This window comes from Dendropsophus ebraccatus, chromosome 7, assembly GCF_027789765.1.
Source record: "Dendropsophus ebraccatus isolate aDenEbr1 chromosome 7, aDenEbr1.pat, whole genome shotgun sequence".
In the NCBI taxonomy this organism is placed as follows: Eukaryota; Metazoa; Chordata; class Amphibia; order Anura; family Hylidae; genus Dendropsophus; species Dendropsophus ebraccatus.
Genome location: NC_091460.1, coordinates 138,097,118 through 138,124,829, shown reverse-complemented (window position 1 = coordinate 138,124,829; position 27,712 = coordinate 138,097,118). Strand labels below are relative to the sequence as shown.

The 27,712-nt window shown below is 41.8% G+C and overlaps 1 protein-coding gene across 1 annotated transcript in view; it reads left to right on the top strand.

Annotated features, from left to right (window-relative positions):
* The window catches only part of SCLT1 (sodium channel and clathrin linker 1), a 103,985-nt gene extending 76,498 nt beyond the window's left edge, over positions 1-27,487 (top strand). Inside the window, exons 19-22 of the mRNA XM_069978600.1 lie at positions 3,455-3,651; positions 21,244-21,322; positions 24,345-24,440; positions 27,247-27,487. Of these exons, the coding sequence (XP_069834701.1) occupies positions 3,455-3,651; positions 21,244-21,322; positions 24,345-24,440; positions 27,247-27,300 (426 nt within the window). The 3' untranslated portion in view covers positions 27,301-27,487. The remainder of the gene's footprint in view (positions 1-3,454; positions 3,652-21,243; positions 21,323-24,344; positions 24,441-27,246) is intronic.
* Positions 27,488-27,712: the final 225 nt, after the last annotated feature.

Here is a 27,712-nt window from a genome sequence, read left to right as displayed (position 1 = left end):
TTTTCTCTTTTTTTTTTTAATATGATATAATATATTATATTTTTTTCCACCTTAGTAACTTATTGCCTATTGCTAGAATAAGCAATCAGTTCAGCTACCTGTACGTATTAGGATCCATAAAAAAAGGGATAAAAAGCTGATCGCTGGGAGGTCAGACCACCAGGCCCTCATCAATCCTGAGAAAGGGGATGCAACTACTTCGCAATTAAACGGTCACCAAGCCTGCGTCGCCATAGATGCGTCCACGGTCATGGCTTTGGTGCGGGTCCCAGCCATAGGATGCCCTATGATCAGCTTGTTCTCCCCAATTTTCTGCTTCGGCAGTGCTGTGTCAGTGGCAGCGGTTGATCAAAGCGGAGACCACGCCTTAGGCAGCCCTATAGTTCCCAACACTAACATTGGCGGCAGCAGAGAGTGGCTGTCACCCATTACTGCTGCCACTCAACACGTAATAGCGTATAAATGAAAAATTATTAATTTATTTTATTGAAGTCTTATTACAAAGTAAAAAAATGTGCACATCTGGAGTTCCTCTATAAAAGCAAAAATATTCATTAATATTATTAGTGTTAGACCTTGTCGTGGAGTCCATTTGGAGGTTCTCTTAAAGTGTACCTGTTGTTATAACTTTCAAAATCTAAATCAACAGTAGATGGGAAATAAAGCAAGTTTGCAATATACATTACTTTTTTTTGTTATCATCATGTTGTAAAACAAAGCTGCACTTACCAGAAATCCAGGTCCAGTCTCCTAAAGGCAGTTATATAACAGCTATACGTACTGTATCCAGGTCCAGTATCCTGAAGGCAGCTATACAACAGCTATACTTACTGCATCCAAGTCCCAGTGTCCTGAAGGCAGCTATATAACAGCTATACTTACTGTATCCAGGTCCCAGTGTCCTGAAGGCAGCTATATAACAGCTATACTTACTGTATTCAGGTCCAGTCTCCTGAAGGCAGCTATATAACAGCTATACTTACTGTATTCAGGTCCAGTCTCCTGAAGGCTGCTATATAACAGCTATACTTACTGTATCCAGGTCCAGTCTCCTGAAGGCAGCTATATAACAGCTATACTTACTGTATTCAGGTCCAGTCTCCTGAAGGCAGCTATATAACAGCTATACTTACTGTATTCAGGTCCAGTCTCCTGAAGGCAGGAATTCCGGCCAGTACAGAGAGTCACGGCTTAATGTGTCCATCAGTCACATGGCTTCCTTCTCTCTGTGAGCGCTCAGATGGCCTGGGATACACCGGACTTCCTGTGTTCTGACCTCCCTTTCCATCCTGTGGAGTTTTCCCAGATAGGTGTTGTGGTTTAGGGAGGATCATCCAGGTAGGTTGGGACAGTGGAGTGGATGAGAGCAGGCCTGTCCTGATCCCAGCCTATCGTGACAGGATGTATCATGTAAATCCCTTAGTGCCTTTTTACGATTATCTGACAGATTATCTGCCAAAGATTTGAAGCCAATCTTGGATTTGAAAAGAGGAGAAATCTCAGGCTTTCCTTTATGACCTGATCTCTGTTTATAGTCTGTTCCTGGTTTTGGCTTCAAATCTTTGGTAGATAATCTGTCAGATAATCTTTCTGTGTAAAAGGGCCCTTAGCATTGTTGCTGCTTGGATCAGGGTTTAATTAATTTGAAAAACATCCAAAAGGTAATGTGGCCTCCTAAGAAATGTAATCACCCAGTGTGTCAAATAGAAAAATAGAAAGTAGGCACTAGAAGTACTGTGGATTATGTTGGTACTATACTGTGTAAGCTACCAAAAATAAATAAGAGTTGTAGAAAGATTATACTATACAATATAATAAGCCAAAGATTGTATGATTAGCAGGTAAATGTGTCTCTATGAAACAATACAAATTGCAGATTCGCTTTGTCACAGCTGTGAATCCAGAAATTACCCGTCCTAAGCCAGATTTTATGTTAAAAAGAAAAGTAGAAAGAAAACACTGGTTACATCTCTGGTCCGAAAAAGGCCATTCAAAGTTTTATTTATGTGGATTTCAGCACAGTAATTACAATCTGAGCACTTTCCATAAATTACAATTTAAAACGCCAAATGTATCCCTGCAAATTACCACAACAGACAGATGGTAAATGCAGCAAAATTGAACAATACGAACACTTGGAGCTTTTTGAGAGCAATTATTATACATTGTAATCCTATTAAATCGAATAGTATTTCTTATTATCAGCTTTTTGCATAATTCTATGAAAACAGACCCAATCCAGCACCTGTATCCGTTATTACAAGGAGACATAAAAATCAGGATATTGAGGACAATACAACTGTCTGGTCATGTTGGTAAGAATAGGAAACCTTTATGGTGTATTTGTTTTAGTTCATGGTCTAAGTTTGTATTATATTCCCTGGTGGAGGATCAGTTATATGATCTCTTGTACTTGTTTAGTGATGAGTGTTTTCACTTTGAAGTGGGTAGGTCTAAAGGGTCATCTGCTTATGTGTTAATGGGTGCTGCCACACAGAGCAGGGTCCTGTTTACTTCATGTACTTTATATTCTTGATGATGCAAACAACAAAAGGAAAAAAGTATTGGCACTCACCACTTCTTTTTTTTAAAGCTGGTTAAAATGTTGCAGGCATTCACAGGACTCGTTTCGTGCACTTCGTAAAGGCTGCGTGACCATGTTTTTAAGTTAAACATATTTTTTAAGAGTTTTTTTTAAATGTTTTCTTCATTTCACTATCAATATTCTAAAATAATCCTAAAATCTTGCTGTGTTTGACTCGATTATCATCCAGGAGTGTTGCTAGAAAGGCTCCTGCAACCGATCAGCCCTTGTAAAAGTGACAGGGGTTGTGAGGCCGATGGCGATAAAGGAAAACTGTGCCGTCAGTTTAAAGATGACAAGCAGCAGTCTATACTTACATCCGCACTTCTAGTGATCGGGCATCCAGGTCTTCCGGCTGTATGTTCAAGCCCCGCCTCCTCCCGAACGATTGACAGAGGAGGTGGGTCCTAAAGATACAGCCGGAAGACGACAGAGCTGGACGCAAGATCACAAGCAGCGCATATTTAAGTATATACTGGTGCTTGTGATCTGGAAACTGACAGCACAGATATATACATCAGATATATACATAAACCACAAAAAAAAGAAGACTGTTATGTATATATTTGTGTCAGTTTCCAGATCACAAGCAGCAGTGTATACTTACATTCGCGCTGCTTGTGATCTGGCATCCAGCTCTCTCGTCTTCCGGCTGTATCTTCAGGCCCCACTTCCTCTCTGTCAATCATTAAGGAGGAGGCGGGGCTTAAAGATACAGCCGGAAGACCTGGATGCCGGATCACAGGCAGCACGGATTTAAGTATACACTGCTGCTTGTGATCTGGGAACTGACAGCAAAGATCTTTACATAACTGTCTCCTTTTTGTGGGTTGTCAGCATATCAATGAATGTCTTTTTTTAATCTCATAGTTAAGCACCTTGGCTAATGAATATTCAGTAAAGGAACAAGGCTTCAAGGTGCAATTACAGGAAATGGAGGACGGATGTCGAAAGTCTATAGAAGAATTAATGAAGCTTTTGAAGGCTCAGCAAAAAGCAAGCTACAAGTGGAAAGAGGAGACGACTAACCTTACTAAAAACACAGAGAGCAGGCTACGAAAACTGCGGTACGTACATGTCACACACCAACTGCATTATATTAAAATTCAAGTTCTTTGATCAAGTATAGAGGTTCCTTTTATCATCAAGGAAGACAATGGAAACGTTGAGGCGGTGTCACAATCTTCTTTTGTCCCACATGGCCACTTTTCCCCCTACTCTTGTCTCCAGTTCAGGTGCGATTTGCAATTAAGCTCCATTTACTTCAATGGAACTGAGTTTAAAACCCCACCCCACCCAATCTGGAGACAAGAGAGGGGGAAAGTGGCCATGTTTTTGTAGCGCTGGATAACCCCTTTAATGCCAGTTTGTGGTGCTAGTCCCTGGGCTTTGACAGCTGCTTTCTAAAACCCTAAATCGCTTCATTCAGAATAGTCTGCAGTTTGAAGCCCCCTTATTCCCTACAGATTATCATATATTGGATTAGTTGCTTGTGTGGTTAAGATGAACGTTCATGTGATGTTCCTTAAAGGGGGTTGTTAAAAAAAAAAAAAATCTTTTAAATCAACTGGTGCCGGTGCCAGAAAGTGCTAGAGACATGTAATTTACTTTTGTTAATTTACTCCAGTCTTCCAGTACTTATCAGCTGCTATATGTCCTGCAGGAAGTGGTGTATTCTTTCCAGTCTGAAGAGCAGGAGAGGTTTTGTATGGGGACTTACGCTTATGCTGCTCTGGACAGTTTCTGACATGAACAGAGGTGGCAGCAAAAAGCACTGTGTCAGACTGGAAAGAATCCATCACTACATGCAGGACATACAGCAGCTGAGAAGTACTGGAAGACTGGATATTTTTTTTTTTAATGGAGGTAAATTACAAATCTTTGGCACTTGCTGGGACCAGTTAACCTGAAAGAGAAAATTCTTGTGTAAACAACCCCTTTAAATCTCCAAATATGCCAAGGTGTCTGCAAAAGACAGACAGTGATCTCTTCTGCTTATTTGAATCATAAAAAAAAAAAAAAAAAATCAGTGGAGTTGCCCTTTAACTATTGCACACCTGCCATTGTATGGGAAGCTGTAGCCCGGCCTATAGAGTTGCTGTAATAACTGTATAGTTAGAGCCAGCTGTAGCTGAACCATTTTGATGAGGCCGTGATTCCACATCACATGGTTATCGGGGAGGAAATATAGACTTGGTTTCGTCTACAATCAGAATGCAAATGTGGAAACGCAGCCTGAAGTTGGGGGGAAAAAATATAGAAACGTTATTAAAAAAGTAACTTGAGGTATTTTTGGAGTTAGTGGAAAAGCTAAAAACCAGCAGGAGGGACGGCTGCACTTTCAGGTCTCCTAGAGGTGACGTGTAAAGGAAGCATCATATTTCCCCCTATTAATACATTGTGTTTTACCAAGTCAGCGATTTTTAGGGTAAAGCTTAATTTTAGCCAAAGTTAAAACCGTTCTACTCCGGAATATGTCACCATGATATAGCGGATTTCTATTTCCGTCCTGCTCGGAAAATATATTTTCTATTTTGCCAAGAAACCAAATGGAAGAAAATAAGGAGCGGCGTGGCCCAAGCGTGCGCACACACTTCATCTGTATTTACAAATATGCATTGCACACACATTTCTTTCATTCCCGGTGCCCTTTAGCTGACATTTTTGCTGAGACTTGAAGCTCATCCAAGTGCTTTGCTTTTCCAAGGTATGCTAATTAAAAACTTGCTCAGCAGAATGTAATGTTGCAGTGTTATTTATACTGCCGGAGAATAGCTTCAGCAAATAGTGACCCCTCCGTAGCGCTGCCAGCTTAAAGGAAATATTCTTTAAACAGCTGTTATGTGTTTAAACTCATCATTATTCAGAATGGAAGCCCAACCACACTTGGCATTTGTAGTTTTTTTTTTTTGTTTTTTTTTGTATATAGTATAGTGCATGTCTGTGTTTTTTTTTATATAGTATAGTACATGTCTGTTTTTTGTATATAGTATAGTGCATGTCTGTGGGTTTTTTAATATAGTATAGTGCATGTCTGTGTCTATTTTTTTATATAGTATAGTTCATGCCTGTTTTTTTGTATATAGTATAGTGCATGTCTGTGTCTTTTTATATATATATATATATATATATATATATATATAGTGCATGTCTGTTTTTTTTATAGTATAGTGCATTTCTGTTTTTTTTGTATTATAGTATAGTGCATGTCTGTGGGGGGTTTTTATATAATAAAGTGCATGTCTGTGTCTTTTTTTTTTTTTTTTTTTTTTGTATATAGTATAGTGCATGTCTGGTTTTTATTTTTTCTATATAGTATAGTGCAGGGGTTCTCAACTGGCGGACCGCGGTCCGAACCCGGACCGCGGAGGCCAGCTGTCCGGACCCCTGGTCAGACCTCCTAACCGCCCCAGATCCGGTCCGTCCCGCTCCCCACCGCACTGCCTCCCGCCCCATAGGCGTACTGTCCTTAGATGTCAGTACGCCTGTGGGGCTGGGGGCAGTGTCGGTCCGGCCCCCGGCTGATACGCGCTCTGTAGGGATGTCCCGGGGATTCCCCAGCAGAGCGCGCACCACAGACCTCATTGTACGCTGCCGGCCTGTCCTTCCCGGAAGTGCAGGCCGGCGGCGTACGCTGAGGTCACTGATGCGCGCTCTGCTGGGGAATCCCCGGGACATCCCTACAGAGCGCGTATCAGCCGGGGGCCAGACCGACGGGAAGAGAAGAAGACAGCCGCAGCGGGGAACGAGGTGCTAGGTGAGTTGTTTTTGTTATTTTTTTTTTTTTTTTTATGTCTGGGGGGCATCTACAAGGGGAGAGCGCACAGGTGGACTATATACTACAGGGGGGACCTCACAGGTGGCTATATACTACTGAGGGGGCTATATACTACTGGGGGGAGCGCACAGGGGGCTATATACTACAGGGGGGACCTCACAGGGGGCTATATACTACTGAGGGGGCTATATACTACTGGGGGGAGCGCACAGGGGGCTATATACTACAGGGGGGACCTCACAGGTGGCTATATACTACTGAGGGGGCTATATACTACTGGGGGGAGCGCACAGGGGGCTATATACTACAGGGGGGACCTCACAGGGGGCTATATACTACTGAGGGGGCTATATACTACTGGGGGGAGCGCACAGGGGGCTATATACTACAGGGGGGACCTCACAGGGGGCTATATACTACTGAGGGGGCTATATACTACTGGGGGGAGCGCACAGGGGGTTATATACTACAGGGGGGACCTCACAGGGGCTATATACTACAGGGGGAAAGCACAAGGGGGGCTATATACTACTGGGGGGAGAGCACAGGGGCGCTATATACTACTGGGGGGAGCTCACAGGGGGCTATATACTACAGGGGGACAGCGCATGGGGGGGCTATATACTACAGGGGGAGCTCACAGGGGGCTATATACTACAGGGGGGAGCTCACAGGGGGGCTATATACTACTTGGGGGGAGCTCACAGGGGGCTATATACTACAGGGGGAGAGCACAGGGGGGCTATATACTACTGGGGGGAGCTCACAGGGGGCTATATACTACTGGGGGACAGCGCACAGGGGGCTATATACTACAGGGGGAGAGCACACAGGGGGGCTATATACTACTGGGGGGAGCTCACAGGAGGCTATATTCTACAGGGGGAGAGCGCACGGGGAGGCTATATACTACTGGGGGGAGCTCACAGGGGGCTATATACTACAGGGGGAGAGCGCACAGGGGGGCTATATACTACTGGGGGAGCAACAGGGGGCTATATACTACTGAAGGAGAGCGCACAGGGGGGGCTATACACTACTGGGGGAGCAACAGGGGGGCTATATACTACCAGGGCAGTCACCCCCTTTGTACCTAATATCAAAGGCCTGGTGAGAGAGAAAAAAATGCCAATTTTCCCGCTAATAAGCAGCAATTCTGTATATAAATAGTTGAACGTTTGTGACAAAGTAACAAAACACGTTTCCTACTGATGTTCAGCTCGGACCTTCACCTGACAATAGACCCCGGTAAGTGGACCTTCACTAAAAGTTGTTGAGTACCCCTGGTATAGTGCATGTCTGTTTTTTTATATAGTATAGTACATTTCTGGGGGGTTTTTGGTATATAGTATAGTGCATGTCTGTTTTTTTGTATATAGTATAGTGCATGTCTGTTTTTTTGTATATAGTATAGTGCATGTCTGTTTTTTTGTATATAGTATAGTGCATGTCTGTGTCTTTTTTTTTTTTTTTCTTCCCCCCCCCCTTCCTTTCCTTGTTTGTGTGCTGACAGAAGATCTGTAAATCTTTCAGAGACTAAAGCTGGAATGTTGCCCAGATTTTTAAATTGGTATGGGAGAAGCAGTCACTCTGAAGAGTTAGCAGCCTAATAGAACCTGTATCTGCAGTACATTGAGGCAGACAGAGCAATCTATTGTCATCGGGTGCTTCTGTGCCATCAGCTTCTTGGCGTTTTGCAAATTGAGGCTCCTCTTCGTACATCAGAGAGATGATTACGTGGGTGTTAATGTACATGATATTTCATGTCTTCGGGCTAGCTTGTGTGGAGTCCATCCAGTACTGTAGGTCATTTTCGCAGCAATCTCTATTAATTTACACCCGGCACCACTTATGTACTGTACATGGAAGAAGATTGATTACTGTTATATGAAGTGCGACCGGGGAACAATGCTCATTCATTGAGACACTTGGATAAAATTGTTGCATGTGCAGGTAGATTGTGTTCTGACTGACAGAATTGCCAATGTCGCAGTTATGATAAATGTTACTGTCATCGCTGTAGTTTTTCCAAATGGATTTTTGTGTGCGTTTAGCAAATATACATCTCCCATAATGTGTATGAAGATGGATTAGTGACTTACTACTGCATGTGTGCTGATGTGTGCTGGTTTCACCTGGTCGTAATACAAGCAACTCTCTAGAACCTCATGATCTTCGTTCAGTTAGGGCTGGGCAATATGACCAAGAAATAAAATCTCGATTGAAGAAAAAAAAAATTCTCGATTTTGAATCTTGTGTTTTGTTTTTTTTTTTGCTAATTATGATGGGTGTAGTAATAAAGCCATAATCAATGAGGGGTGTAGTAACAGGGGCGTAGTAGTAACAGTAGTTTTCAGACTACTAGTATCAGGATTAGTAGTAGTATCAGGAGTGGGGGTAGCAATAGTAGTGGGGGTAGTAGTAGCAGCAATAGTAGTGGGAGCATTATTGGGAGTAGTAGTATCAGGAGTGGGGGTAGTAGTAGCAGCAATAGTAGTGGGAGCATTATTGGGAGTAGTAGTAGTAGCAGCAATAGTAGTGTGAGCATTATTGGGAGTAGTAGTATCAGGAGTGGGGGTAGTAGTAGCAGCAATAGTAGTGGGAGCATTATTGGGAGTAGTAGTAGTAGCAGCAATAGTAGTGGGAGCATTATTGGGAGTAGTAGTATCAGGAGTAGGGGTAGTAGTAGCAGCAATAGTAGTGGGAGCATTATTGGGAGTAGTAGTATCAGGAGTGGGGGTAGTAGTAGTAATAGTAGTAGGAGCATTATTGGGAGTAGTAGTATCAGAAGTGGGGGTAGTAGCAGCGGCAATAGTAGTAGCATTATTGGGAGTAGTAATATCAGGAGTTGGGGTAGTAATAGTAGTGGGAGCAGTATTTGGAGTAGTAGTATCAGAAATGGGGGTAGTAGTAGCAATAGTAGTATTAATTACCTGGTTGGCGTGGTGGGGGAGGGGCGGGACACCGTGCTCACCCGCTCTTCGGTAATTGCACTCTGGGTCTCTCCTGCCCTGTGTGGCTGCTCAGTGTCCAGCTGCTGCTGCTGATCCCAGTGCTGTGGCAGGCAGGTGGCAGCAATCACGTGGGTGCGAGTGGCTAGGTGATGGTCTTGTGGGTGGGTGCTGGCAGCAATCTCATGGGTGTAGGCAGCCGGGCGGCAGTCTCGTGGGTGGGGGCACGCGGCGGTTCCCATCTCCTGGGTGTGGGTGGGCTAATTTGCAGGAGGAGCAGCTTGCCTGGAGCGTCACTGCTACCCCCTGCAGGTCAGAGTGCACCATTTTTATTTTTATTTTTTTGACAATTTAATTCAGTTTCAAAGAAATTTTTAAATCAATTCTCAAAATCTAGGAAAATTAGTCAAATTAATTTGGTTGCCCAGCCCTACGTTTAGTCCAGTAGAACTGCGGGGGTCTACATGTTAGGGCCTTAACTTTAGAAATAAATTGCATTCTGGTCCACAGCTGCATTCACAGTTTTGCAGAAATGAAATTTACTGCAGTCATAATGTTTTATGGGTTCTTTGCCAGCAAAAATATTATGACTAATAATGGTTTGCCTTTAAAAAGAATGTAAAACAGTGCGGTTATTAATTCCTATCACTTAAAACATCCTTGTACATATGTAAATACCTCTGTTCCAGAAATTAGAACAGGAAGTGTGGTCTCAGTAGTTTAGTTTCTGGTTTTAAACCTGTTGATTTGAAGCTACAGCATAGACTTGTGAAGGGGTTATCCAGGATTAGAAGAACATGGCTGTCTACTTAAAAGTCTTGTCCTAACATTACGTATAGAACTACAACTACAGTTCCATTTACTAAAATGGAACCAAGATTCAATACCACACACAAAATGAGGACAAGAGTGATGCTGTTTGTGTGAGAAAGCAAATCCTGGATAACCCCTTTAAGATCCTGTAAAAGTTTGTAGCTTTTACTATTTGCCATGGAATCAGGAGCTGCATGTGATGACGCACTAAAATGAGTGCAAATACACTCGGGAAAGGGGCGGGTTCTAGCATCTGCACATCGGCACAAATATTTAGTGGATTGGTGCTAAGCGATGCACACTAAGGCCCCGTGCACACATGTCAATTCTTTGAGCGGAGAGCAGAGACACACAAGAAATCCCATTGAAGCAATGGAACAGCCAGAATTTCAAGCGGAATCTGCACCGCCGACTCCACTCAGAATTTCCACGTGCTTTGTGTACACGGGCCCTAACACTGGGTGCAAGTCACTGTGTCACTGTTTGTTTGTTTTTTATTTATTTATTTATTTGCAGAAATCAATAGTACAGGTGATTTTAAGAAACTTTCTAATTGGGTTTATTAGCTGAAAATGCAATTTTATCATGAAAAAGCAGCTTGAAGCTCTCCCCCCTGTCTTCATGGTTCTCTATGGAGAGGGGAGGGGTGGAGAGAGATGAGGCACCAAAACAAGACAACAAAGATTTAATTTACAGCTACATCTCCGGGCTATCACCTCTGAAGTCAGCACTGACCTCAGAATAGAGGCTTTCACACAGCTCCCACTGTGTAATCCTTTGTTCTCTGCTGGTGACTAATCTCCCTCCTCCCCCCTCCCCTCTCCATAGATTAGACAGGGCTCAACTGATCTAAACAAGTTGAGATTTCCTGATAATGAACAGTGGACGAGGGAGAGGGGGGGCTGGGGAAAGGCTTTTTGAATGCAGATAATGGCATATTTGCTTAAGAAACCCAACTACAAAGTTTCTTAAAATCGCCTGGACTATTTATTTCTTTTTCTTGAAAAAAGCTGCATGCGTGAAGATGTCAGTATGTTGGAGATTTTAAATCCGTGGCAAGTTATCTATGTGCTTTCTGTAGTGTGCATGTACCCTTACAGCTTTAGTAAGCACATTTTATTAAATCCCTTTCTCCTCCTGTCACTGCAGAATTTTATAGTATATCACGTTTTTCAGCTACAAAAACAGCATTTTTTTTCAGGTAGCTTAGATTTTACACTTCTTTATATCAACATAGGAAAAAACTTTGCAAATAATTGCAGTGATTTTCCTGTAACAAGTTATGTTCACTTCAGGTAAAGAACATACTGCGACTAGACTCCAAAAAGATAAAGCAAATGCATGTAGTTATGGTACCACTTGCAAGTAGCAGTTCTAGGAAAATTGTCTAGAACTTTCTTGATGCAACACTGCAGTTTAATGCACAAGGACATGCTTTGTTTTTGTTTTTTTCATATATATATATATATATATATATATATATATATATATATATATATATATATATATAATTTTTAATTGCATTTTCTTGCTTGTAGAAACATAGAAAATTGTCGGCAGAAAAAGACCACTTGGTCCATCTAGTTGGGCCTTGTAGTATTTCCCTTCTTATTATCTTAGGCTCTATATATATATATATATATATATATATATATACCAGGCAGGTTACATTCTATTATTGTAGATTTACCAACCACATCTGCTTGAAGTTTGTTCCAAGCATCTACTACTCTTTCAGTAAAGTAATATTTTCTCATGTTGCTTCTTGCCTTTCCCCCAACTAATGTAATATTTACTTTTGTCTTTCCTAATATACAATGCAAAGGGTGAACCTGGGTCACATCGGCCCTTTAGCCTATTTACATTATTCATGCTGCTTGGAATCTATCAGTCCACAGAGCTAACAGCTTCCCTCCATCTCTGTGACTGTCATCTGAGCTCCCACAGACGTTGCTCAATGCTCACAAGAAGCCAGCAGAATGTTGTAACCAGCTTTAGATGGGGAATGGAGAAGTAAACATCGCGTAACCCGGGATTAGCGTAAGATTAATGCAGTCACTCAGCGTTTTATGTAGATTGTGCTAATAAATGTTATAAAATTCTATTACGGCACAGAAGGTATAATCCATGTCACCTCAGTAATCTGCATCTTTACACTATCCCCCTGTATTATCAGTAGGGCCAGGAAGGGTCACCTATTCCAGTGCCGCCGCCACCATAAAACAAAATGAGATAAGATTGCTCAGGTTTATTGCCTTGTATTCCAGGAGAAGTGAGCAGATTTCCAATGTCACGATATAAGGTGCATGCTAATGCCGCCTGCACTTCTGTATTTGCTTTTGAAAGTATTACTTTTTTATTATTATTATTTTTTTTTTATATTCCCGTTCTGCATGTGAGTGTTTTGCTTGGCAGCTGTCCTATCTTAACAAAAGAATATCATTAAAGACTTTTTCTGCCGGTTGAGTAAGACAGCTGCAGGTACTGGCACAATACAGAAATCCATAATCACGGAGAGTAACTAAAGCATATTGCCGTTTTTTCAGTAGAACAAAACACATCTGGCACCAGCTCTGTTAATTTGTTATCTGCGCATCATGAATAATGCACCAGCTACAGCTGGCACATCCCAAACCTATTTGCCAAGCTATGAAATAGAGCACACTTTATTTCTCCATACCTTTTGTCTGTGTTAAACGTCTAGCTTTTCATAACTCCTCAATCAGTATCATCCGCCGCTCTATTGACGGCCTCGCGCTTCAGGTTGATTTTTTTTTTTTTTTTATCTTCAAGTAGCTTTTTATATTAGTACTTTTTTAAGCAGCCTGAAAGCGATTTGTTTATCCGACTTTCAGGAGGCTGCAATATTTGCTGCCAAATCATTTCACAAATTTTGTAAAAAATTTTTTTTACAGCTTCTCCAGTTGATTACTGTAATGCGTGTTCAATCTAGATTTCACAGCTACATAAAAACAACGTATAAAAACGCAAAGCATTGCAGCAGGCTCGTATTGTTTCCCAGGCTGGATTACATGAAAAATAAGCAAGATAAGGATTGACATCGACGTTATGTTGGTCACATTTACTGGGTGAAGTCCGCGCTTGTTTGTACGTTCTTAGAACAGAAATAAAGTTAAATGAAAACTGAATAGCATCTGGTAAAAAACGCATACGGCAAACTTAAACTGATACCCAGTAATATAAGGGCTGAAGTAAAGCCCGCAGAGGAAACATCACATATGTCAACCATTTCTTTGCAGGGTGCGAGGTTTGCATGCTGCAGTTTTTCTGCCCACTATTTCTTCTGTCGCCAATACTGGGATCCCAGATGTGAAAAGGCAAATGTCAAATCCTTCTATACTTGGTACAGGTGCAAAGTAAATGCACTGTTCACATTAAAGCTATGTTCACACGACGTATGAACAACGGCTGTTATTTGGCACTCAAAACAGCAGCTGTTGTTTTGAGCATCAAACAACGGCCATTGTTTTAAATGAAAATTGCATTAAAGTCTATTGACAACAACTGGAAATAATTGACATGATCGTTAAGATGGCCGTAGCAAACAATGGCCGTTGTTCGATACATTTTGTGCAACAACGCCCGTTGTTTGCATTGACTTCAATGCAGATCAGTGAATTAAGAAAAGAACGTCTGTTGTTTTAATTCAAAAGAATGGCCGTTTTTTTCATAAAAAGTACGTTGTGCCTGAATCCTGTTAGGTCACTGCTGAGTGGCTGATCAGATATATTTACCAATCAGTGTTCATTTAATCCACAGATGCGACAGGTCCACCAGAAGGAATGTGACTTCTTCTGGTGGATCTCCATTTTGGCTAGTAGGGGCCTCCTTCCTTCCCTCCTTATGGGTATGTTCACACAGTAAAATTAAAACAAAGTACAACTAATTAGTACAGCCATATTTTGTGAAAACAGGTTGTAAATGATGAGCATGTTCATTATTTGGACGGTCATAATCAATAATGGATGTTAGAGGTAATTCCAGCAGCTCCAGTACATTCCAAATCTCTTTATTCAGCTTCACAGTGCATTAAAACAGGCCAGTCGTACTGACGCGTTTCCATCATACAAAAAATAGAAGGTGCAGCAGCAACCCACAGGTGCAGGGGCTCACCGTATATACTCCGCCCAGCGTACACACTGCAAACACCTGCCCTGTAGATATTAAAAAGTGAGGATCTTGGCAAACTATTTGATCAGAGTGTACCATGTCGCCACATTAAGGCGTCCTCAGAGACATGGTCCCTACTCTAGCATTTTCACACTAGCAATGGCCTCTCCTGGGCTGAATAAGCCTACAACTGGGCAGATAGGAGCCAAATGATCTCTTTATATAGCACCCTTGGGTCATGGGTGGAGTACAGGCCAACAGGAGGTAGCCCCCCCCCCCACACACACACACACACACACACTTAACAGAAAAAAAGGAAAAATTGGCTGCACATTGCAGCAGCAACCCACAGGTGCAAGGGCTTACCGTATATACTCCTCCCAGCGTACACACGGTAAACATCTGCCCTGTAGATATTAAAAAATGAGGATCTTAGCAAACTATTTGATCAAACAGAGTGTACCATGTCGCCACGTTTCCATCGTAGACTGATCTTGGTCATAGCATGACACAAAACCAAATGATCCACATTTATAACTATATCATAAAAATGAAGGTCTGTCTGTCTGTCCTCTATATACTTCCAAACGCCTGAACCGTTTTTTTCTTTGTTTGTCATTGATTGCGGATCCGCAAAAAAACTGGATGTATGAATAGCACCATTGAAAATAATGGGTTGTAATGGATGGTTGTAATGGAAAAGTGGTATATAGGGCTCCTGGCAATTTCCCCTTAAACAAAAAAAAAAACAAAACAAGGGCATAGATTTACCTCCCGGGCGACCGTGGAACAAATCTAATTAACACGCTGACGCCTTATACCCAGACAGGGGCGGGTACATTTTCTAGTAGTATCTATTGCAAACCTGAGTCCACCCCAGTGTGGCCTCATACCAAAAAGGGAGGATGGTCCGGCCCAGGCGAAGCAAGAACAAGTCTTCATTTAAAAACAATAACAATCCAAAGACTATCTAGTTATCTAGGAGTAAACCAGGTGATGGTTGTTGTCCTAAAGTTATTCCTTGTTTAGATATGACGGACCCCTTCCTACAATATCTTGTGCATATCTGGATCTTGGTGTAGAATTGCTACATTTTTATAAAAAAAATTCTGATTTCATTGAATTCCATGTAGAGTGTGACTAAGGTTATTTTTTTTATCAGATTTTTTTTTTTTTTTTTTGCTTTTGTTTTTTGTTCTTTTGATGTTTTTGTTGATCTGACCAACATCACTAATATTGTTTGTAGTTAGCCATAAAAAACTATTTTCTATTTCGGTTTCTGCTATTTTTATAGTTCACTTTTTATATCCTCGTTCTTGTAATCTGTTATTTACTTTTATTTTTTTTTCTTTCTGCCATAATGCTACTTCTGAGCAGTGAAGTTTTGCCCTAATCAGTTCCCCTATAGGTATGGCCTTTATAACATGAGGCATGTAACAGTGTGTTGCCTGATAGAGGCTTATGGTAGGTTTTGGTTTTAATTCGCTGATCATCCACAGTGGTTGTTAAAAATAAATGCAAAATTTTATGTTTCTTTTTTTTCTGATACAAGAATGAATTTTAGGTTTTTATAAGGTTGTCAATGTAGACACCGTACAACAGGATGGTATTGAAAAAGGGATGATCAGATGAACACTGTTGTTTAGGTTCCCACCAAGTCATATAGATGTTGGCATAAGATGGTGACAACTACTACCCTATTTCCCCAAAAATAAGGCATAGTGGAGGATCTATTGGATAGCTTAAAATAAGGCCTCCCCCTGAAAATAAGGTATCCCCCAAAAGTAAGTGGTGTAGTGGGCTGCCAGGTAACTTTGTACAGATCCCAGGCTACATACAAGATACAATCAGAGGTTGGAGTAACAAATTCACCCATGCTCCTAGATTCTCGCTCAAGGAGCCAGTGCCGGCTACAATAGGACGCATGGGTGGTGGGAAAATACCTTTATGAAGCTTTGAAAAGGATTGAAAAACCAGTGTGAGAGTGCATGTGGGGATCATCAAATTAAATTGGTTGTCAGTTAGAACCCCCAAATTTCTGCCATGAGACACTCGATTGTGTAGCTCTGCTTCAAATTTTGTTGTTGGATTGAAATCCAATTTGCGATATGTGGTCTCCTCTAACAGATGATGTTCTATACACTGTGTGCACTGCCAGCAAATTTCCTATTGACTTTAGTGTCCGTTCACCAAGTGTGTGTGCATGGCAAAAAACAGCTAATCTGTCCGGGTGCCAGGTATCAGACAACCACAAGTAGATATTGATGGAGTATCCTGAGGGTCCTGATTAATGACAAAGTCCGGGAAACCCCCTTTAAATATAATTTATTTTTATAATATCTACTAGTGCAGTGCTTCTCAAACTGTGAGGCGGGTCTGACCAGTGAGGCGCCCCCTAGTTGTTGGTGAGGCCCAGCTGGGGAGCCAGTGTTCACAAAATTAACTATGATCTGCACAGTCCTTTTGCTGTTTGAAAAATTCTCAATTCTAGCAACATTATTACTTTATTTTGTATTTGCTTTATTAGTATCTAGAATTTGGGAGATGGTTAAAAGCTAGACCTAGCATTATTTTCAGCTTTTAAATGGACTTTCACCACAGATAGTGAGGCCCAGAATCCTCTTGGTCAGTCTGGTGAGGCCCAGGCATTGCCTTGGTCCAGTAGAAAAAGTTTGAGAAGCGCTGTACTAGAGCTCTTTGTGCATTAGATCATGCACTGAAATAGTTTAGAGGTTTGTATAATTGGGGCCTGTTTTATAGTTAAAATGTAAACTTCATAGAAGGTGATACTAGAACTCAGCAGGTTTTGGGCCAATATCGGTATTCTGATGTATTCTGCAGCACTTTTTTTTTTTTAACCCCTAGACGACCCTGGACGTACTGTTACGTCATGGAAGTCTGTCACCAGACGACCCTGGGTGTAACTGTACGTCCTGGGTGGTTCTCTCGCTATGAAGCGTGCTCCGGAACGGAGCGCGCTTCATAGCAGGTGGGGGCCGGCTGCAGTGAGCAGGCGGGACCTCACCGGTAATGACACGCTGCAGCGATCTCGCTGCCGCGTGTCATTAACTCCTTAAACGCCGCTGCGTTTAAGTGTAAGTGACAGGGGGAGTCCCGATCGTTGAAACGGACCGCCGGAGGTCTCTCACCTGCCTCCGTGCGGTCCGATCGGCGATCTGCTACACTGAGCCTGCACAGGCAGGCTCAATGAACAGATCGCCGATCACACTGATCAATGTAAAAAAAAAAATAAAAAAAAAGTTCAAAACACTATTACACTACCCCAAAGCCCCTCCCCCAATAAAAGCTGAAATCGCCCCCCTATCCATTATATAAATAAAATATAAATAAATAAACATATAATATACCGTAGCGTGCGTAATTGTCCGATCTATTAAAATATAACAAGTGTCATTGCGAACGGCGTACACGAAAAGAGGGAAAGTGCGCGGATTACCGATTTTATGTTGCATATATTTAAAAAAATCAATAAAAAGTGATCAAAACGTCCGATCTACACAAATATGGTATTAATAAAAACTAGAGATCATGGCGGAAAAAATGACACCCCATACAGCCCCGTAGGTGAAAAAATAAAAGTTATAAGCGTCACAATAGGCCCAACTTATTAATAATTAATTGCCAAAAAAAAAGATTTCATAAAAAAAATATAACATTAGAGAATCTGTGTAACCTGCACATGGTTGTGTTCGGACTGACCTATAGAATAACGGTATCATGTGGCTTTTACCATATAGTGCATTACGTAGACACAGGAACCCCCCAAACGTTACCATGTTGCATTCTTTTTTACGATTTCACCTATTTATTTCTTCATAAATAATAATTTGGGGAATCCGTCATACATGTTATGGTAAAATGAAAGATGCCATTACACAGTACAACTATTCCTGTAAAAAACAAGCACTTACATGGCCTGTAGATAGAAAACTGAGAGTGCTAGAGCTCTTAGAAGGGGAGGAGGGAAAAACGTAAACACTAAGATCAAAATTTGCGCGGTCCACTGGGTCATTTTGGGCCTGGTCCTCAAAGGGTTAAATGTCTTTTTTTCTTTTCTTTTTTTTTTTTTTTTTTTCTAGACTGAACATAGTCTAGTAGTGAATACTCTGGGTGTATTAAGGTAAGTAGACCCACAGTGGTCACTAGTAAACTATGTTTAGTCTAATAAAATTACTGGGCCCACAAGGGTTACGCGCTTTTTGCTGCTATCCCTTCATACTGTACGTGTTGGACTTGGCCGTGGATGTGATGTAAATGAAGCCTTACCTGGAGGGACATTCATCCAAATGACCACAATATAATACTACATATCCCTGTTTGCCAGCGATCTTGGCTTTGGATTGAAAAATGTTGGCCATTACATAATTTTACATTGACAAAAGCACTTGACTTCATTGTAGCAAAATGCCACTTAATTGTCCTCCTGCCTGTGGAGGCATATCTGTGTCCAGAGAAACCAAGTGATTTGTGTAGGGTCATATGTGTAAAAGAGGAAGTCCCACAAATGGTAAAAAAAAACAGCAGGCAGGCGGGGTAAGTGAGAAAAAAAACCCTAACAAGTAAACTCGCCCATCCCTTTGCCTCCATTGTGCCGCTCCAGTGTCCCGTTCATTGCTATCGGCTGTCATTATCTGCAGGAAACCGGGTACGCCGCGTACCTGGCTCCTGCACAGGGCTGTGGAGTCGGTAAGTCGCAGCTCCGACTCCAACTCCTGAATTTTATCAGGACCGCCCGACTCCAACTCCTGCTCCTTCATAAATGGCCGGTCATATACCAGGGGAGTTATTTATCACACTGGCTCAGCAGCTTCTCCCTAATGTTCTACATGATCCTGGGGCGACTTCTGAGGGAATAAAGGAATACTGTATATAAAGTAGCTTCTCCTGTGTGTGCAGTGGATGCAGCCAGTCTCCAGCCTCCATGTCCAGAACAACTCAGAACTGGACTAGATGGAGCAGGTGATCTTTTCCTGCTGACAGTCTTCTATGTTTCTAACTTAATATTCACCATACTTAAAGAAACACTGCCAACAATGCCAGATACCTGTAATATAGAGGTCAGCCATAGTGATATACAGGGGGTCACACATAGTGATATAGAGAGGGGTCATACATAGTGATATAGAGGTCACACATAGTGATATAGAAGGTCACTGTGGGGGCACGCAATAGCGCACACACACACACACACACACACACACACAGCCTGCTGCAGCCATAGCATACACACACCCACACAGTGTGCTGAAGCCATAGCACACCACACTCACACACAGCCTGCTGTGGCCATAGCACACATACACACAGCCTGCTGCAGCCATAGTGTGCGCACACACACACACAGCTTGCTGCAGCCATAGCACACACATACAGCCTGCTGTAGTCATAGCACACACACACACACACAGCCTGCTGCAGCCATAGCACACATACACACACACACACACACACACACACAGACACAGCTGCAGCCATAGAACACTGAAGAAAAACACACAATCTTCTCCCAGAGAGAACACCACACTGAGGACAGAGGTTACTGCTACACTACTTATGTCTTCTCCTCTATATTACACAGGATATCTTCATATTACACTGCTGCTCATATACAGTCATCCAGCATCCAGGAAGAGACCAGCACAGATCTCCCCCCACACAATGGGCTCTTCCAGCTCAGAAACTGCCAAATATTGACCGACAACTTTTCATGACCCCCCTTATGTAATAGGGCCAGTGTCCTATCAGAATGTTGCTCATAATATATATTCATGAGCGAAACTTGTAAAATTCATATCAAAATTCAATTCTACATTTTTTTAATATTTTTTTAAAAGTCGGAATCGGTACATTTTTTTTTCCGATTTCAACTCCGACTCCAGCCAAAACTAACTCCGACTCCATGACTCCGACTCCAACTCCACAGCCCTGCTCCTGCAGCAGCAACATTGGTAGTCACCGACTGATGTGAACCGGACCTGGGCTGGTGCTACAGAAGCACAGGGATGGGTGAGTTCACTTGCATGTTATTTTCTCACCCACCCCCTGCCTGTATGCCATTTTTAAAATTTGTGGGACTTCCCCTTTAAAGTAGCAGAAGGGAAGAATTTTTTTTAGACAACATCTAGTGGTAAGTGGCACAGTGTGGCGGTCTACCTTTGCACCCTACTCCTCCCAGCGATTCCGGGACTCTTTATTGGGAACAGATTGACGTAATATATTCCTTCTCCTCCTTCCCCGTAAGGGTTCTGTCTATGTGATCTCTGTATTTCGACCCAATTTATTTCTGTAAGGAGGGTTTAAAGATATTCTAACCACACGGACGTATGTAATTAAACTTCAAATGAGATTCATTTCCACTTCTATTGGGGCTGATCTATTTTGACTTCTCTGCACTTCGGGGCATTTACCAAAGTACACCATAAAAATGCTGTCACTAATAATATACACCGCGGCTCTTTTTCATAGATTTATAAATGAAGGTTATCCTTGTTTCAGCGTTATAAAGTAATTCAGAGTTTTTCATTATTTTGTGACTCATTTAGGCAAAATGGACTTGGCATTTGATTAAACCCGTGCCTGCTTTCTGCCACAGAACCATTTAAATAGTTTGTTATAGAATGAATTGCTTTTATTGCCGCTCCGCTAAGTGGGATTATGATCATCAAGTGACCTCTAAATGAGTCTGCAAACTTTATCCTCATGAGTCATTGCACGCCAAGGGTAAAATACTGGGGGATCAAGAGGCATTACCGAAGATTTACACTCCAGCTGCACGCACAGATATGGTCTATGGTTCTCCTATCCTAATGATATTATTAGCACTTAAAATTATTGTATCCAAGTGTGATTAGCGGTTGATGAGTGTTTTTTTTTACTTGAGAAGCTCTTCAGAGGAAATAGGGGGTTAAATAATGCCCATTGTAGGAATGGTTCTCACTTTATTGATGCCTTTTATACGTTTGCAGAAGTCAGCTGAATGAACAGAAGAGACACAATCAAGAATTAGTCTCTCAACTGGAAACGTCTCACGAGAAAAAGGTTGAGGTAAGAAGACACCATGAGCTGAATTGCATTTATATGTTATGTTTGTGCTACTACTGTGTTTCCCCAAAAATAAGATGCCCTCCTAAAATAAGACACCCTAACTACCCTACCAAGTAAGGCATCCCCTTCCTCGAAAATAAGGCACCCCTTCTCTAAACTAGGGCACCCCCCGAAAGTAAGATGCCCACCGAAAGTAAGGGTCCTATTAAACCAAGCAATTTTTTTTTTTTACGATTAACGATAAACAATCTTAAACGACCGCCAGGGCAAACGACTAGAAATCGCAATTACACGGAATGATGATCGTTATTTATGATTGTTCCTGCTGTCGTTTAGCCTTCGCTATTGCATACGTTTCAGCTATGACTTCTTATTCCACCGAACGATCAAACGATAAAAATAGGTCCAGATCCAATTAAACGATCAAGATTTCTCGTTGGTCGTTTAATCGTTGCCTGCTATTGCACAAAACGATTATCGTTGAAATCCGAACGATCTAGCGATTTATTTTATTTTTAACGATAATCGTCCCGTGGAATAGGGCCCTAAGGCCGCCCACTGCTAGATATGATCGAACATCGGATAATCTTAGGTTCTATTGCACTCGAACCTTTCGCATTTGGTTCCCGATGCGTTCCCGTTCCGTGAGGAAGGAAGAGACAGCCCGGGTACCGCCTGGAATTCTGGGATTCAGCCTAGGTAGTAGGCTATACCCAGGCTGTCTCCTCCTTCCTCACGGACCGGGAAGGCATCGGAAATTAAATGCGGAAGGTTCGAGAAGGTTTGAGTTCGATAGAACCTAAGATTTTCTGATGTTCGATCATCTCTACCCGCTGCCTCCCAAGACTCGCCTAATCCCCTTGTGGACCTTCACAGCCGTCTGCGCAGACATACTGGTCCATGGCCCCTCACATCCTCCGCACCACCCGGTGTCCTCTTGGTCCCGCAGCAAGGATGCAAGGATTCTGGGGAGGTCCGAAAATAAGACCTAGTGCCTGTTTTTGAGCAAAAATTAATATAAGGCACTGTCTTATTTTCGGGGGACACACGGTATTGGTAACCACTGCACAGGTGTGGGAATTGCAGGCATGGCTCAGTATAGATAGACAGGCCTTGTATGTCAGTCAACGGGAGATCTGCACAACTTCAGCAGCTCGGATCCACCTCCTGGATCCTCAAAACATCAACTCATACATATGTTTGGCAGTAAGCACGAGTTACCACTGACATAGTTGGGTTTGTTGCCTGTTTACCTCTGCATGACCCTTATTACCTTACTACACAATGGTGTATTATGATGCTTCAAGGATGCGACACTTGAGCCTTGTGGTCCAGTGTATCATATCAACCAGAAGTGTCAACCACATGAGTAGCTTGTCTGATCAGAGGGCTCATGACCTAAAACGTTGCCTTACCACACATAGGTGTATATATTATTACTTGGATCAATGAGTATACTGAAATTTTAATCACTTAAAGGGCAACTCCAGTGATCTTTTTTTTTTTTTTTTTTTTTTTTCTTTCTTTCTTTTAGATCAACTGGTGTTGAGAAGTGCCAGAAATTTGTAATTTACTTCTATTAAATCTCAAGTCTTCCAGAACTTATCTGCTGCTAGATGTCCTACACATCTATGTCTGATAATTCCTTGAAGACTTAAGATTTTTTTAATAGAAGTAAATTACAAATCTCTGGAACTTTCAGGCACTAGTTGATTTGAAAGATTTTTTGGTTTTGCTGGCGTTGCCCATTAATGGTTGGAGTGCTGATCCTTCAAATTTTTTGGGACATTTTCAACAGTAAGGGTAGGTTCACACTACAGAACCCGAGCGGAGAATTTCCAAAGGATTCCATAGCTCGTACCTGTTTATGGCCACACGCCTTTCCGCTGGCTCCATAAACCCCATTTTATGGGCGGCCCTCCAGTAGTACCATCGGTGTGGGAGAGAAGGAACAAAGTGTGTGCTGTTTGTGAGCATATTCCTGTGGACCAGACAAACCCTTTAAGAAATCTTCTCCTAATGAGTGCAGTAAGGAGCACATGCCGCATCTGTGTTGTCAGCCAACTGTGACAAGTTGTGGATGGAAATGAAAATCCCTTCAAGTTTTTTTTTTTTTTTTTTTTAGCACTCTGTCTAATAGAATTTGATGTTTTCATTTTTCAAGCGATATTTGGTAATAAAACTGATAATTTCCTTGCAAATGTGTTAGATTTGTAAATGCATGTTAATAAGGATTTACAGAGCAATTACACCCACGGAGAGAGAATGCCACATGTCTGGTTACCTGAGTAGATCTGCCAAGGCTGGATGTTATTCATACAACATATTGGTCCAAATTTAGTATTGCAAACATGCCAGAATTCTGAATTCTTACATGACTGAAGCCACAGTTAAAGGAAAGTTGCCTCATTGTTAAGGGGCCATGAGTTTAAGGGGAAAATAGTGTCGCCAAAATTTCTGTGCACAATTCTTGTTTATGAGTCGGCAGATTTATGACGGCCCCATACACATTAATCAATCTAGCACATTTGAAATCTTTCTGTTTGTCTAAGAATTAGTTTTGGTAATTGTGGGTCATTCTCTGTAGATATATTTCTCTATGGTGGGACCAGAACCTGATACCTACCAATTATTATTCTCTTCAGTAATAGTATGTTCACAGATCGTTAGGTCCCTTAATAATTCTTCTTATTCATGTAGTGCCAACATATTTCACAGCACTACAGCACTGAAATCAGTTCCCTTCCCCATTGGGGATCACAATCTGGATTCCAAGTTCACCGATCTGTATGTTTTAGTGTGGAAGGAAACCAGGGTACCCAGAGCAAACAGAGAGAGAATATACAAACATCTTGCAGATATTGTCCTTAGTGGGATTTGAACCCAGGGCCCCAGCAGTGCTAACTCACGTTCTGTGGGCTCAGAAGCAGAACCTTGCTGCCCTTATAATAAGGTAGAAAATAAACAAGAAATAAAGAAAATATAGCTACACCTTATATTAATCCATCTTTTTATTTACTAGCTGGAAAACCTGATAGCAGATTTACAGGAAAAAAGCATGAGGCTTCAGAAGCGCCTGGACCAAGCAGAAGAGCGTGCACTAGAGTCTTCCAAACAGGTATCGGTGTGTGACGAGAATTAATGCCATGTACTTCCCCAAATAAGTACTTTTTTTTAATCTCTTCTCCCTCTGCGCCATACATGTACAGTGCAGTGGGAAGGAAGTTATCACTCATGGACAGCTCTGGCATTTCATAGACTCTGAGGCAGAGCCCACAGGATCGGTGATGGGAGTCGGCTCATACAGCTACATTGATGAAAAAAATTGAAAGACGTTTACAAGGACGAAACAATTGATAGCCCATTCACATGGTAGACTACCATTTGTCTTATCCTTGACATTTTAAAAGGTGCTATAAAACACAATTCCGTAACTATCATCAATAGTACAAGCGATTTTAAGAAACCCTAATAGGTTTTATTAAGCAAATGTTTCCTTCTGTACTCAAAAAAAAAACGTTTTGCAGCCTCCCCCCTCACTTCAAAAGAAGCAGGATTTCTGTGCCTATTATGGTCTATGGAGAGGGGAGGGGCTGAGAGGAGTTAGTGGGCACAGGGAGAAGAAAAGTCAGCCCTGCAGAGCACAACATCCTGCAATCTTCTCTCACCAAGCTCCCAGATAAGCACTGACCTTTCTGACCTGACCTGTGAATCTAGTGTTATATGTGCCCAGACAGTCTCCAAACTGCAAGGCTGTTTGCCTCCTCTTCCTGCTCACTTATCCCCCCTCGGTCCCTCTGTAGGTTATAATGGACTCAGCAATCCCATCTTCACTTTGCTCCTCTGTAATTTAGGCAACTTTTCCTGATAATATACAGATAAGAAGTGAGGGGGGGCTGGGAAACAGATTTTTTGGGTACAGAAAGAGACTTTTTTTTGCCTAATAACTTCTCTTTGAAAAGAGTTTCCTGACAGCACATTTTGCAGTCCCTCTATCTGCTCTCCAGAGTGCTAATCGAAGCTTAAAAAAGTTATCCAGAATTAGATAAAACACAGCTACTTTCTTGCAAAAACAGCGCCACCCCTGTCCTCAGGTTATGTGTGGTATTACTTGACACTGAGTAAAAGTCATTCACTAATTTTAATATTTGATATTATTTGACATTATGAAGAATACAATTTATACCTTTTTTAATACAGAATCCGATGTATCCAGGCACTTTTTTTTTTCTAAAGATTCTGACAAACCTCTCAGCCGTATAAAGAGACTTTAGAATTGGTGGTGGTAAAGCCCGCTGCAGGACATATCTGCATCCACTAGTAACTGAGGTGTCATGTGAATGTGTTAAACCGTAGAACCAGAATTTTTCAGGTATGATCAAGTAAAGAGAATTTGTCATAGTCAGCATGGTTCCCTGTAACTGTATTACGTTGCCTAAAGTCTCACTCAAATTAGAACTGAAGTGTTACTGTAAGAAGGAAGCACATAATAGAGAGCTGTTCATTACCGCTTCTTAGTTTGACACATTGGCGGTCACAATATAAGTGCACGAAATATGCTGTGCCCATGGAAACCAGACATATACTTTTTAAAGGGCAACTGTTTCTTATGGGTTATTCTCAAGTAATGTTGAATATTTCTCAGTAGTCAGCAAAAGTCCAGCATATCTGTAAAGTGTGTTTGCATCTGATGCTACCCGAGAGCCAACATCGTGCTGACTAGCTGACAGATATTATACTGTAACTTGTTTTTTATTCTAATTATGACACACATACCTGATAATGGGTCTGTGTGGTTATGTACCATGTTTCAGGGTTCCATCACAGGATAGTATCAAAAAGATATTTCAGCTTATACCGCAGCATGCTCGCAGTGTAGCCATATGGTTGTTTAGTCACATAGTTAATTTGTGACTACATTTAAAGGAGAACTCAAGCGAATTTATATTAAAGTATTGTATTATCCCCCAAAAGTTATACAAATCCCCAATATACACTTATTACGGGAAATGCACAGAAAGTGTCTTTTTCCCTGCACTTACTACTGCATCAAGGCTTCACTTCCTGGATAACATGGTGATGTCACTTCCTGGATAACATGGTGATGTCACTTCCTGGATAACATGGTGATGTCACTTCCTGGATAACATGGTGATGTCACTTCCTGGATAACATGGTGATGTCACTTCCTGGATAACATGGTGATGTCACAACCTGACTCCCAGAGCTGTGCGGGCTGTGGCTGCTGGAGAGATTGATGGCAGGGGGACACTGAGGGACACAAGGCACTGGAGGGACACTGAGCATCCCCCTGCCATCATCCTCTCCAGCAGCCACAGCCCGCACAGCTCTGGGAGTCGGGTCGTGACATCACCATGTTATCCAGGAAGTGACATCACCATGTTATCCAGGAAGTGACATCACCATGTTATCCAGGAAGTGACATCACTATGTTATCCATGAAGTGAAGCCTTGATGCAGTAGTAAGTGCAGGGAAAAAACACTTTATAAGCATTTCCCGTAATAGGTGTATATTGGTAATTTGTATAACTATGACCCTACTGCACAAGAGACTCAGAGGAAGAAGGTATGTCTCTTACTTCCTACAGTTTGGTGAGACCGGTGGGAGCACTGCCCACCCCCATAGCGCCGATCCAGATCAGTGCTATGGGGGTGGGCAGTGCTCCTAACTGTCTCACCGTACCATGGAGCACACTACTAACTGCACTGGAACAGTGCAGAGGAAGAAGGTAAGAGACATACCTTCCTCCTCAGTGTCTCCTGTGCAATAGGGACATATCAGCAGGTTAGATTTGTCTAACCTGCTGATTGTTCCCCTTTTAAAGTTGCTGTAAATACTTTAAGAACTGTAAAAGCCAAATATTTAGAATTTCTTTCTTTTAACCATTTGCTTATTTTTGCAGCTCAGTCGTATTGTTTCCCAGAGAAGAAAAACAACGAATGAACTGGACCTTTGAGAGAATCTAAATGTTTGGAATTCTCTAACCTGCAGTAGTAGAATATGGGAGATCACAAAGAACGAATGACTTGTCGCTGCTGTAGTGGACAGCGACACAAACCTTGGGAGTGTGGACAATCTTGGATGGATGTATAATGAGTAAAATGAGCAAATGTTATTTTTTATGCCACTTTTATTCTGATAGTTGTATATGTTTAATATTGTTTTGTAAGATTAAATTATTTATACTTCTATTTTTTTACTGTTATCAATTGCTTCCATTACAGATCAATTGCTTCACTTAGGGCCCTATTACACGGAACGATAATCTGCCGAATTGGCCCTATCCAGCCGATTATCGCTCCATGTAATAAACACAACGAACAGCCGATGACAACGATCATCGGCTGATCGTTAAAATAGGTTTGGAC